The 13,320-nt window shown below is 41.4% G+C and overlaps 1 protein-coding gene across 1 annotated transcript in view; it reads left to right on the top strand.

The window, feature by feature from the left end:
• SUGCT (succinyl-CoA:glutarate-CoA transferase) overlaps positions 1-13,320 on the top strand; it is a 577,328-nt gene that overhangs the window by 243,581 nt on the left and 320,427 nt on the right. Inside the window, exon 12 of the mRNA XM_075271200.1 lies at positions 10,202-10,304. Within this exon, the coding sequence (XP_075127301.1) occupies positions 10,202-10,304 (103 nt within the window). The remainder of the gene's footprint in view (positions 1-10,201; positions 10,305-13,320) is intronic.

Here is a 13,320-nt window from a genome sequence, read left to right on the forward strand (position 1 = left end):
GCACAGTAGCCGGGGTGGAACTGACATCTAAATGGAAGGGTGAGACAGTTCCTCAAGTACAGGAAGTAATAGGAAAAGTCTTTTGGTTCATGACCTGCATGAAGGAAAGATGGGTATTTCAAGTTACGAGCTAGGAGAGCTGATGTGTCTTCTGGATGGGAGAGACCTAATACTAAGAAATCAAAATTCTGAGACTGATCCTATTTAAAATGTTTTGTGCATGGAAGATTTGGGAGGTATTAAGGTTTTAAGTTTTTTTTTCTTTTTTATGTATTTGTTAACTTTTTCAATTTTTTTGGTATTGATAGTGCACAGGCATGGGATTATAGACATTCGTATTATTTATATATTTAAATTATTTCATTTTGTTCTTTTTAAAAATACCTCCTTTGTGAAAAGTAACTTTGTTAAATCTTCTTGGTCAGCTGTAAGTGATATTATAAAGTTCACGCACTAGACGTGACATCAGCATAAGCAATAACCTTCAGGTGTTTGTATGATCAAGCGGCCACACACAAACCATGTCCAGTCACAGACTGGAGTGGAGTTAAACAAGGCACTTCAGGACTATGGAGTAGTGGAAAATGTTTTGTGTAATGACAAATTAGTTATCACCATCTACCAGTCTGAAAGATTAATCTGAGAATGCCACTGTAACATCTTTGCTCGTCCGGGCTTCAGCGTCATCTTACGGTCGCATGCTGCGGCGCAGGAGATGTGTTCGGCTGTGATTTCTTCTTTTGGGTTCATGTTGCATTGTCTGAACACTCTCCAATTCCTTCACCTTGGTAGTTGATTTCCCACCACACCCATCTCCTTCACCTTCATTTTTCTCTGCTCCTCTAATAGTTAATTTAGTCTTGCCCTGTGATTGACAACCTGCCTTCCTATCAGGTCCAGGGTGGGTTTATCGTCCCTATTTATTCTTGGCTCACATTCACATTTGTGCTTGCTATTGCTTTGTGCGTGCTGGCTTTTCTCTCACTGTTTATTCTTGTATTCTGATTCTTGACCTCTGGCTTTCCCTATTGACTACTCTTTTGGATATCTATTTTGACACTGCATTACTCGACTGTTACTGACCCCTGGCTAGCTGACCTCCCTTGTTGTTGTTTGTCTTGTCTGCGTTTTGTGTGTCACATATTTAGGAAGAGTCTGTCGTCCAGTTGTCGCCTATTACCTAGGATAGGACCGGCAAGCAGAAAGGGACAGTGAGGGGTTTCCGACCAGGGCTCACTGTCTTGTCTTGTCTGTTTTGTTCGCGTTTTGTGTGTTGCGTATTTAGGAAGGGTCTGTCGTCCAGTTGTCGCCTATTACCTAGGATAGGACCGGCAAGCAGGAAGGGACAGTGGGGGGTTTCAGACCAGGGCTCACTGTCTTTTGTGCCCCTTCCTCCAGGGTTCATCTACCGCACTGGAGAACTGCTGTCTGGCACTTCCCTAACAGCTCCCAGCTAAAATATTCAGTCCCCAGTGGAGGAAGGATAATGGTACTGGTAGGTGATTGTGAGCCCTATATGGGACAGTGACTGACAATGTCTGTAAAGCACTGTGGAATATGATGGTGCTAGTATAAGTAAGCAAAACACAGTAACAATAATAATGGTATAGAATCTGGATTTGACAGATAGCCAGAAAATGCTGCTAGCTACTACTAAGATAATGATATAGGGGTTTGGACTTGAACTAAAATAGTAATATTTACAATACACCTTACAAAGACATTTTAGACAAGTTTATGCTTCCAACTTTGTGGCAGCAGTATGAGAAAGTTTTCTAGCATAACTGTGCACCTGTGTCCAAAGCAAGGCTCATAAATATGTGGTTGTGTGAGTTTGTTGTTAAGGAATTAGTTTGCACCCATTTCAAACCTTTCAAATAGGTTTAGGATTAAACAGAACACAGATTTAATGCCAGGTATTTTGTCCAAGATCACTGCTGAACTCACCAATGCACTTTTAGACACTCTAGAAGAAAATAATATCACTCCAACATTTGTTGGGCTTGCTAATCAGTCTAATGTGCTTCAATACCGAATTCAGTGTGTCTGTATACAGCTGATAGATTGTACATATCCATCCGTCATTATATTGAGTAGATACAAAAGTGTGACACCATCTCCACACACTTCCAGCCTTCACTGCGTTACTGTCCAACACTTCTGTCTCATAACTCCCCTCTGCCACAGAGGTTTCTGCAGACATTATCTTAGCCTGAAGAAGGGCTTAACAGTCCAAAATGTCATACATTTATAACTACTCTATATAATAACTCCCATAATATTAGAATAGGATGTCCAACAAGCTTAGACAGATGTCACAGATGTCCATTTCCATGTCCATGAGCAAAAAATTTGTGTCAAAATTACTAAAGAACCGAACCATTATTTTTGGTTGAAAATGCACTGTTCAAAACAATAAAGGGAACACTCAAATAACACATCCTAGATCTGAATGAATGAAATATTCTCATTGAATACTTTTGAAAAAGTTGAATGTGATGACAAAAAAATCCCACAAAAATCATCAATGGAAATCAAATTTGTTAACCAATGGAGGCCTGGATTTGGAGTCCCCTCCAAAATTAAAGTGTAAAAACACACTACAGGCTGATCCAACTTTGATGTAATGTGCTTAAAACATGTCAAAATAAGGCTCAGTAGTGTGTGTGGCCTCCACATGCCTGTATGACCTCCCTATAATGCCTGGGCATGCTCCTGATGAGGTTGCGGATGGTCTCCTGAGGGATCTCCTCCCAGATCTGGACTAAAACATCTGCCAACTCCTGGACAGTCTGTAGTGCAATGTGACGTTGGTGGATGGAGCGAGACATTATGTCCCAGATTTGCTCAATCGGATTCAGGTCTGGGGAACGGGCGGCCAGTCCATAGCTTCAATGCCTTCATTTTGCAGGAACTGCTGACACACTCCAGCCACATGAGGTCTGGCATTGTCCTGCATTAGGACGAACCCAGGGCCAACCGCACTCAGGGTCTGAGGATCTCATCTCAGTACCTAATGGCAGTCAGACTACCTCTGGCGAGCACATGGAGGGCTGTGCGGCCCTCCAAAGAAATGCCACATTACACCATTACTGACCCACTGCCAAACTGGTTATGCTGAAGGATGTTGCAGGCCTGGTATTCTGTGGCAAATGCCAAGCATCCTGCACGGTGTTGGGCTGTGAGCACAACCCCCATCTGTGGATGTCGGGCCCTCATACCATCCTCATGGAGTCAGTTTCTAACCGTTTGTGCAGACACATGCACATTTGTGGCCTGCAGGGCTCTGGCAGTGCTCCTCCTGTTACTCCTTGCACAAAGGCGGAGTTAGCGGTCCTGCTGCTGAGTTGTTGCCCTCCTACGGCCCCCTCCACGTCTCCTGGTGTACAGATCTGTCTCCTGTTAGCGCCTCCAGCCTCTGGACACTACACTGACAGACACTGCAAACCTTCTTGCCACAGCTCACATTGATGTGCCACCCTGGATGAGCTGTACTACCTGAGACACTTGTGTGGGTTGTAGAGTCCGTCTCTTGCTACCACGAGTGTGAAAGCACAACCAACATTCAAAAGTGACCAAAACATCAGCCAGAAAGCATTGGTACTGAGATGTGGTCTGTGGTCCCCACCTGCAGAACCACTCATTTATTGAGTGTGTCTCAATAATTGCCAGTAATTTCTAGTTGTTGTCTATTCCATTTGCACAACAGCATGTGAAATTGATTGTCAATCAGTGTTGTTTGGAGTGTACTAATGCCCAATACATACATGGCTGTTGGGGCAACGCTATTGTGAGAGACTGACCATTTTTAATAATTTGGCATAATATGTGTCACTTTTCCTATGTAGTATATTATAGTTTTCTTTATGACCATACTGATAGATACCCTACCAACAGAAGTGTCATACTTCAGCCTAGTATGTACAATATATATAGCCAATGTACCTAAAACTATGTCCAGTAAAAAATAAATTACCTCAATAAAAGGAAATAGTATTCTTTTTCTATGCAAGCTTGCATGTAATGATGTCTTTACAGATGGAGGAAGCCATTTGACTTTAAATTTAGGTCAAGAGTTTTTGTTTCAGGGGCGCAAGATTAATATGTCCTTTGGTGATGATGGAATGCAGAGATGTTCCGTCCCTGGCTGATTGAGCTTGAAGGTATTTAATCTCATCTCCCACTGCATAAAACAGACATTAGTTACGGCAGTAGTGTAAAAAAATCATCATGACATATATTTTGTTTTCCATAAAAAGAAATGAAGCCATTTATAGTTCTTGGGGGGATGAGACTGAAGGATACAAAAACACTAAAGCCTTAAATACACCCAAGTGATTTCTAGGGGATGTAGAACAGTCTAAAGGCACGTTTGATACTGATTTGCATTTGCTTCACAGAGTATCAAGGAAACCACTTGTGTAACTCCAGAAATGATCTATGTGCTTTGCCTTGAAAATTCATTAAGCGTACCATGAGAGCATAATATTTACATAGACTTGACTCATTGACAGTCTGACTGAAAAGGATCCGATAGTGGTGCATTCTAGTTTATTCCCTTAGTAACTTTATCATTATATAGGAAACCATTATTGTACTAGATGGTATTTGACTATCTTTAATGTCAGGGCTCGTTCACATCTGCAGGTCTCCGTTCTGCAGGTTTCCGTTTCCTGCGCAAAACTAGGCAGGAGACGGAAACCTGCAGTCATGTTTCAAACCCATTCATTTGAATGGGTTTGAAAAATGTCCAGCTGTGAGCGCCGGTGAATGTTTTATGCTCCTCTGCGGCGAAACCGTTTTTGTAACCGGACACAGAGTCGGACATGCAGGACTTTGTGTCCGGTTTAAAAAAAACGGTTTCGCCACGGAGAGCATAAAACGCTCACCGGCGCTCACGGCCAGATTCGGCATGACAGAAGTCGGAAACTGAAAGCGGAGGCCTGAACGCTGGTGTGAACCCAGAGTAAGTTGTAAATCAAAATGGTTTAAAAAAACTGTTTCTGCACTGCCATTCCAGTTTAAAGGTAACCCTTAAGTTCCATAATTGGAAGCCCTAAAACAAACTCTCCTCTGGTCCAGCTCCCACATTACCCCAGATTGTATGATGCCATTTCAGGCTAACTTTATATGTCCAGGCACCATCCACATGTTAAAGGACACGACTGGTGACAGCTCACATACTTTTATGTTTGTGTAATGACAGTAACCTCTATTGTCTGACCATTGTATAAGCAATTGTACCTCCGATGTCGCCCCTGCCACCTCTTGTGTCACCCCCTCTACCTCATAGATTGTAAGCTCTTGTGAACAGGGCCCTCAGTCCCATTGTGTGAAGTGACTATTTCTTTGTAATGTATCTTTCTGTCTGTACTTGAACCCTACAAATTGTACAGTGCTGCGGAATATGTTGGCACTATATAAATAAAATGTATTATTATTATTATTATTATTATTATTATTATTAATAATAATAATAAAGGTCAGCAAAGATTGAAAGCAGTGGATACCTGCCACAATGTTAAAGTACAGTATATTCCTGCACAACAGGCACCATTCCCTCCTTATTTTACTAAAGTGAGCTACATAAACAAAATCTTCAGTGTGAACATAACATCTAATTTGTTGTGCTAGAACAGTGGTCCTCAAACTGCGGCCCGTGGGCCACATGCGGCCCACCAAGCACTTCTGTCTGGCCCCGCCGACAACGCTGGCAGACGTGCATTTATAATGAAGCTCCTGGGGAGCTCGGGCCAGGCCATGGAGCGCACTTCACTTTACCTATTGGAGGGCACCGCTCCTGATGTCTGTGCGACCTGCTCTGCCTCCGGCCCACTGTTTGAAAAGTTTGAGGACCCCTGTACTAGAACATTTCAAGGCAGTGTTTTGTTGTTTTGTTTTTTTTTGTAGTTTTATTGTGACCACTAACGGCCTGCCCACCACTCCTAATGTACATGCAATGGTATAGATAACACTGGGGAACACAATTTTTGTTGACTTAGATCTGACACTTGTTTCAGACTTACTTTTAGCTCTTGGTTCCAAAAATGACCCCCGTTTTTCTCTAGCACGTCAAGTTTTTAAGATACAGGATACCCTAAATTTTGTGTGAAAATCTTACAAAATATACACTTACATGACAATGAAGCAGAAATTAATCTGAATATACTAGAGTTATTTTCTTCCTACAATTGCTATTTATTGCTCAGTTTGGTCCATTGTTTTAGAAGTAGTAAAGTTTTGACTTGGAATGGTGAAACTGCCACAGATGTAACAAAATGAATCAGGGCTGTTGAGGCACTTACGACGAGAAGATGAAGCCGCAGACATGATCGAATGTAAAGCAAAGAAGTACTTATGTCTATAAAAGAATAAATTCTGTTAACTGCTTGTCTACAAACAAGAACTCACAACAAAATTCGGAAAACTATCTAGACGATGGGTGGGCAATTAATTTTCCCATGGAGCCACATTAGAAATTGGAATAGTTTCAGAGGGCCGTACTAATATACTTAAGGCTTCCTGCACACGACCGTGAAAACAAATCCGTGTGCGAGGCCTGCTCTGTTCTATTCTGTGGTAGTAGACTAGAACAGGACACAGGATGTCTGGAGCGCAGGGCACAAAGCCTGCCCATTGCTCCAACACAATCACATTCCCCACTGCAGCACCCCTACACACACAGTGCAACATTGCAGCCCCCACTACACACACAGTGCTACATTGCAGCCCCCACTACACACACAGTGCTACATTTCAGCCCCCACTACACACAGTGCTACATTGCAGCCCCCACTACACACACAGTGCTACATTGCAGCCCCCACTACACACACAGTGCAACATTGCAGCCCCCACTACACACACAGTGCTACATTGCAGCCCCCACTACACACACAGTGCAACATTGCAGCCCCACTACACACAGTATACTGCCTATCGCACCCCCGCCCGCACAGTAGAGTAACCATAGCGCTCCCCACAGCCCGACACTGAGTACTCACCTCTCAGCGTCTTCTCCCAGTCAGTCGGGACAGTTATGACGTCACCACGCGTGCGGGAGACGGGTGCACAACCTCCCACCACCTTGTCGCATGCGTTACCAAATAGCCTAGCGTGGTCACATCAAGATACGCTGTAGAGAAAAAACTTGACATGATAGAAGAAAAGTAACTGCAGATTTGAGTTCAGCATGTCAATTTCAGTATTAAACAGCTCAAAAATTTAACTCAACAGAAATTTTATTTTTTCTTGTTCCCCTGTGTAATCAATGGCAGAGAATCAATTCTTGTTGTTTTATTTTTCATATATATGTATATAATATATATGTATATATATAATATGAGGCTGGGGAGGGTGAGAAAGCAAACAAACCAAAAAACAAAAACACATTCACCTGTCCCCAGAGCTCTGCTGTTTCCCTACACAGTCCTGTCCTGCTGCTGTGGTGTTTTCTTCTGGTGGAAGTCCATGCAGCACATGACTGATTTGCCTCAACAGTCTAAGGAAAAGGACACGAGACGTCACTATGTCCTTTCCTAAGACTGCTGATAGTGTGGCGGGGACTTCCACCAGAAGTAGCAGGACCAGACTGCACTGGGAGACACTGGAACATCCTGAACAGGTGAGTATGGTTTTTTGGGTTTTTTTGGTTTCTTTTTTCACCTTCCCAGGCCTCATATTAAAACAGTGGGACAACTCTTTTAAAACATTAGCTGTAGTAATAAAAAGCATAAAGGTTACAATTTTATTTGACCTCCTTGTTCACTTCTGACCTGTATACATTGTAATTTTTCCATTAACTCAATATCTGAGCAATTTTAATAAGAACAGTTGCAAGGACATATATAGTATTCAACCTGCTAAATGTGACTGCTAGCTGGAATCTAGAGTGTGCATGGGAACTGCGATGGTAACATCCAGCGTAGGCCTGAAACTAGGATTTAGGCTGCACTGTGGGTAGAAGGTGGGAGAAATAGTACAGACAAAATATGAGAGGTGAGACCCAACAATGAGCAGCATATGAATTGAGTCTGACACAGGATTGTACCGACTGCTCAGAAAAAGTTTTATCTAATAGAGTACAGTAGCTCTAAGAGTGTAGAAGAGAGAATGTAGAATCAAAAGGCATGAAAAACAGAAGTGACAGAAGTGGAAAAAGAGGGTGGGACAGAGTTGTCAATCAATACCAATATAGGCTTAACAGCCTAATCCTGGACCCCTCCCATGCCATTTGATGCAGTCCACATAATGTGTTGTCTTACTTTCTTCCCGCTATATTCTCCTGATGATGTAATATGCTTTTAGAGAAATACATAGAGATGATGCATCTGTAGGTATTTAACAGAGGTCCGTTTTTCACAATACTCTCACACCTGGATTTCATTCATACTCTGGAACCAGGTCCTGCAGTAGCTATTGGTGCTTATTTTTCACATTTTTATAGCACTTTAGTATTTGTTTTTCTCATATCTAATAAAAGCTAAGTGTTAGATGCTTTTAATTTCAGTGGTAGACACTAATTTATTGATTTGTTCATGTTACACAGCATTTCTTTCTATTGAATGCTAATATAGAAAAGAACATGGTTTTGTGTTTCACAATTGAGATGTGACACATGAAGATGAATACTGTGAATGAATAGTAAAAACTTTATATTATACATTATTTAAAGGGATTCTACCATTAAAAAACTTTTTTTTCTGTGGCTAACACGTCGGAATAGCCTTTAGAAAGGCTATTCATCTCCTACTTTTAGATGGGATCTCCGCCGCGCCGTTCCTTAGTAATACCGGTTTTTACCGGTATGTAAATTAGTTCTCTGGCAGTGATGGGGGCGGGCCCCAGCGCTGAAAATGCGATGAGGGCGTCCCCACCGCTGCCCGAGAACAGGATCCTGCACCGCCTCTGTCTTCTGCTGGATCCTCCCCTTCTTTCTTCAGCAGCGTCACCTCTGTCGGCTCTTACACTAGTAGAGCCGACTGCGCATGCTCGCAATTGCGGACTTGGAACTAGGCCGCGCATGCGCAGTCGGCTGTACTAGTGTAAGAGGCGACAGAGGGACGCTGCTGTGGGGCTGAGCCATAATACCAAATACAACCCATGAACAAGTATGGGGCTGTTTCTGGAACAGCCAAGTGTCGCTAATTCTTCCCCGTCCCCTTTAAAAGTGTGATATACAACTTTAGTATGCAGAAGATGCCATTTCCAGCTAAACTACAGTACACGTCTCAGAAAAATATAAGGTAAATGAAACAACGAGCAAGTAATCTTCTATTATGGTATGGATGCTACCGCTACACTTAAAAAGAAGTAAATGTGCTATTATAATAAGAAATAGTCTAACAAATTTGAGCTCTTTGCCTTAGTAGGCAATCTATCACCAGAATATACTTTTTCTTTCACACTTACTCATACTAGGATAAAAAGGAACAGAAAGAACGTAAGAGGATTATATAACCTGTTTTGGCTCAGCACCCCTGCACGTAGACCCTAATCACACAATGTTGTTTCCTGCTTTACTTATCAAAAGGTCACATCAGCTGCCGGCTTGTATGCATGGATCTTATTGCTTACTGAAACTGCAACACTTTACAGATGATTTTAAATGAATGTTCTGTGATCGGAGCTTTCAGCAGGCTACAAAACAAGAATTTTGCCTATATCCAGGATATGTAAAGTGCATTGTGGTCCATGGCCCTCTGACCCCGCTAATCCATATTTCAAAATTATGTTGCTAATAAATGTGAACATCGTTTGGCTATCTAACAGTTGCGGTTGTTAGTTCCGACATATGTTTCACATATGATAGGCAGGAAAAAGTCAAGGCTGCTTCATATCAGATTTTTAAGATCAAAACTCGAGTGTTTCATTTTTTTCCCATAGAATGTTAATGCTATTGTCTTACAAATGTGATGATCATTATAGTACAAAAGGCCTTGAGGAAATCCTCTGACCATATATGAAATTGCTGATAATTTTGGTTTGCATCTCATATTAAGACAATCAGATAGAATTACAAGGCTCTTTAACCATGTTCTTTGCCTAGGGCTTTCAGCTTTTGCATTTCCGCTGAACATTTTCTGTTACAATATTGGCTGCCTGGGAATAAATCAGTGTGGTAGTGCTTTACATCCTTTGGATTTTTTTTTTTTTTTTTTTGAGGAGAGAATTTAAACCACAAGCTTTTGTTTGTTCCTAGGTTCTCAGAAAAAACAACCGCCGAATGGCTCAAGCTCTTTGAAGGAAGTGGCATCCCATATGGGCCAATCAACAGTATTAAGCAAGTATTTTCAGAACCCCAGGTCAGTCTGACATGACTTATTTTGGTTATACAAATTATTGGTATTAAAATGTAATTAAGTGAGTGGCTTAAAGGGAGTCTGTCACCAGAAACTCACTTGCACTTGGTGCGAATTTCCATATTTATTAAAAAAACATTGGAAATGGTGCCACTATTGGACTATCTAAAGGAATGATGTTCAGCATAATGCCCGCTACAATGCACTAAGATGACTGGCTTGATATTGAGATCCCTGGTGAAAGGCTTCCTTTAAATGAGAACCTGTGACAACTCCTGATGCGACTGGTTTTCTAAATACCTGTATTGCTCATGAAACAGCATTTCTGGAGTGTCTTTTATTTTAACTTTGTCATGTGAAATTTTTTGTGTAAATTGATAACTGGGCATTGGCTATGTTCCTACAATGACAGTACACATTGGGCAGTGTGAGAGTGTTCAAAGACGCATACATTTCTAGTAGGAATAACAGAGGAACAGTACAATGCAGAATTCTAAGACTAGATGATTAAGAATTGTCTTTTCAAGTTTTACTAAGAAATACATGTGAGAAGAGCTGATTGGCTTAAAAGGACCTGATGTACATATACTTTTTGAAACATAGGAGAGGTGAGGATTTATTAATATGTGATCAGGAACAAAACAAATCTGTTATCGTCTGGAAAAGATAAATAGGACAATATCCACAGCTCTCAATCACATGCTATTAATCTAATTGGGTGCTGTGGATATTTTTCTGTATGACTGTTGGATATTCCTCTCCACAAGCACCTCCTTGAAGATATATGAGTAGTGCACAGTATTACTTTTTTTCTGAGAGAGATGACTGGATCAAACTCCACTGAAACCTAATGTTATGCTTGAAAAGGAATTGTACATGTCAATTTTATATCTAATGTCATGCTGCTTTATCACTAGATATCAGTTCTACTAAACTGAGTCTGCCACATAGCACAGCTTGATTCGGACATTAGAGACACCTTCCAAATTGAGTTATAGAGGTTTCTTGTGGAGTTGTAATGGATTTACCTGGTTCAGGGATCACTGATGATGGACCAGGTAAATGAATGAGTTAGTTAATTAATTACCAGATTGTGAGAGGAGGGGATAGAGTGACCTAGGGTGGAACACTGCTTCTGATCATGTGGCCCTGGGATTGTGATGTGGACGGAACCCAATCATCCGCGTTCCTCGGTCCAGGTAAGTCAATAACAATTCCCTGTACAACCCATTTAATGGAGATAAATCTGTGTCATTATACTGGCAACAAAATATCTTGCATGGCTAGTTACAAGCCTCACAACTTTCACATGTTTGCTGTTACACACAGGCTATCCTCAGTGGGTTTCATAAGCTCCTATTACAGCTGCTGCTGCTGATTAGACAAATTCATATCAACGTGGTCATAAACAACATTCTTCAATTCTTCTAGATTTACATTCATATGTGTACTGTATTCTCTTATCTCATGAAGTAGAATATTAAAGAGTTTTTTTCCCTTGAATATAACCATCTTTAAATTCGGAGACCATTATACATTAAATATTTGATATATTTTCTCTAACCATCTTAGTGTTGACAGTTTGTTGTCTTTGTAGGTTTCCAATGGATATGACCGTGAATACAGGTACTTTCTACTCTCTGAGGGCCCCTTCACACGGAGGATACGCTGGCTGATTTTGAACGTTTAAATATTCTGAATCAGCAGCGTTTAAAACAGGTCCCATTGCTTTCTATGGGAGCTGGCATACGTGCGCTCCCCATAGAAATGAATGGGCTGCTTTTTCCCATTCATTTCTATGGGGAGCGCGCGTATGCCGGCTCCCATAGAAAGCAATGGGACCTGTTTTAAACGCTGCTGATTCGGAACGTACACGTTCAAAATCAGCCAGCGTATCCTCCGTGTGAAGGGGCCCTGATAGCCTGTCCACAATCAGAAATCATGGCTGGGTTTCTGATAAGTCCCAAACCATATAAAGTTGCTGTATTTGCAACTGATCAAGATAAAAGACTGTTACCACTAAGATGGTTAGAAAAAATCTTTAAAACTTTGGAAAGTGTTTAATTATTAATATTGTATAATTATACAATTTAGATATGGTTATGTTCATTGGAATTCCCCTTTAAAGGAAGGCTAATCAGGAACAATTGCACAGTATTTATTTCCACTGGTGGAAATGTAGAAGTCCTTCATATATGTTGTGTATAAGTTATGGTGCCTTTCCCTGACATATTTATCTGTTGTATATAAAACATAACATATTCATTACCTGAAAATCAGGATTTTTGTCTGTCTACCGTTTACCTCTAATCCCTACTTAAATTTGACTTTATTGTTGTTGAGGCAGTGTGTCTGGCAGTGTGGCATTCAACACTACAACTAAGGGCTCGTTCACATCTGCGCCCGGCACTCCGTTATGCAGGTTTCCGTTTCCTGCATAAAACAGAGCAGGAGACGGAAACCTGCAGGAGTCTTTCTCACCCATTCATTTGAAGCGGTCCGCCGTGAAACCAGGTTTTTTAATACGGACACAGAGTCGGACATGCAGTACTCTGTGTCCAGAATAAAAAAAAACGCTTTCGCGGCGGAGAGCATAAAACGCTCACCGCCGCTCACGGCCAGACCCGGTCTGTGCTTTCCGTCTTCTTGCATGTAGAAGACGGAAAGCACAGGACGGAGTGCTGAACGCAGGTGTGAACCTAGCGAAAGACACTAATCTCCTCATAGCCTCCTTGAATAGTACTTTTTTTAGTTGCTGTACATTGTTTCTATGACAGCAACACATCCTTAAAACTGTAAAGGCATAGAAGTTGATTTATTACTGTGATTTTTATTCATGTGTTTGGACATTTGGTGTACACAGCCATGTTTGAAACCAGTTTGGATGCAGTATACCACATTGAGCATGTTTTTAATCTTCAGTTCAAGACCATGGACCAAATCATCCTTAAAGAGGTTCTCCCATCTCAGTGTTTCAGCCAGGCTGCCTGCAGTGTCTGCTTCTCACTTCCTGTATTTC

The sequence above is a fragment of the Leptodactylus fuscus genome, chromosome 4 (genome assembly GCF_031893055.1).
Source record: "Leptodactylus fuscus isolate aLepFus1 chromosome 4, aLepFus1.hap2, whole genome shotgun sequence".
Taxonomy (NCBI): Eukaryota; Metazoa; Chordata; class Amphibia; order Anura; family Leptodactylidae; genus Leptodactylus; species Leptodactylus fuscus.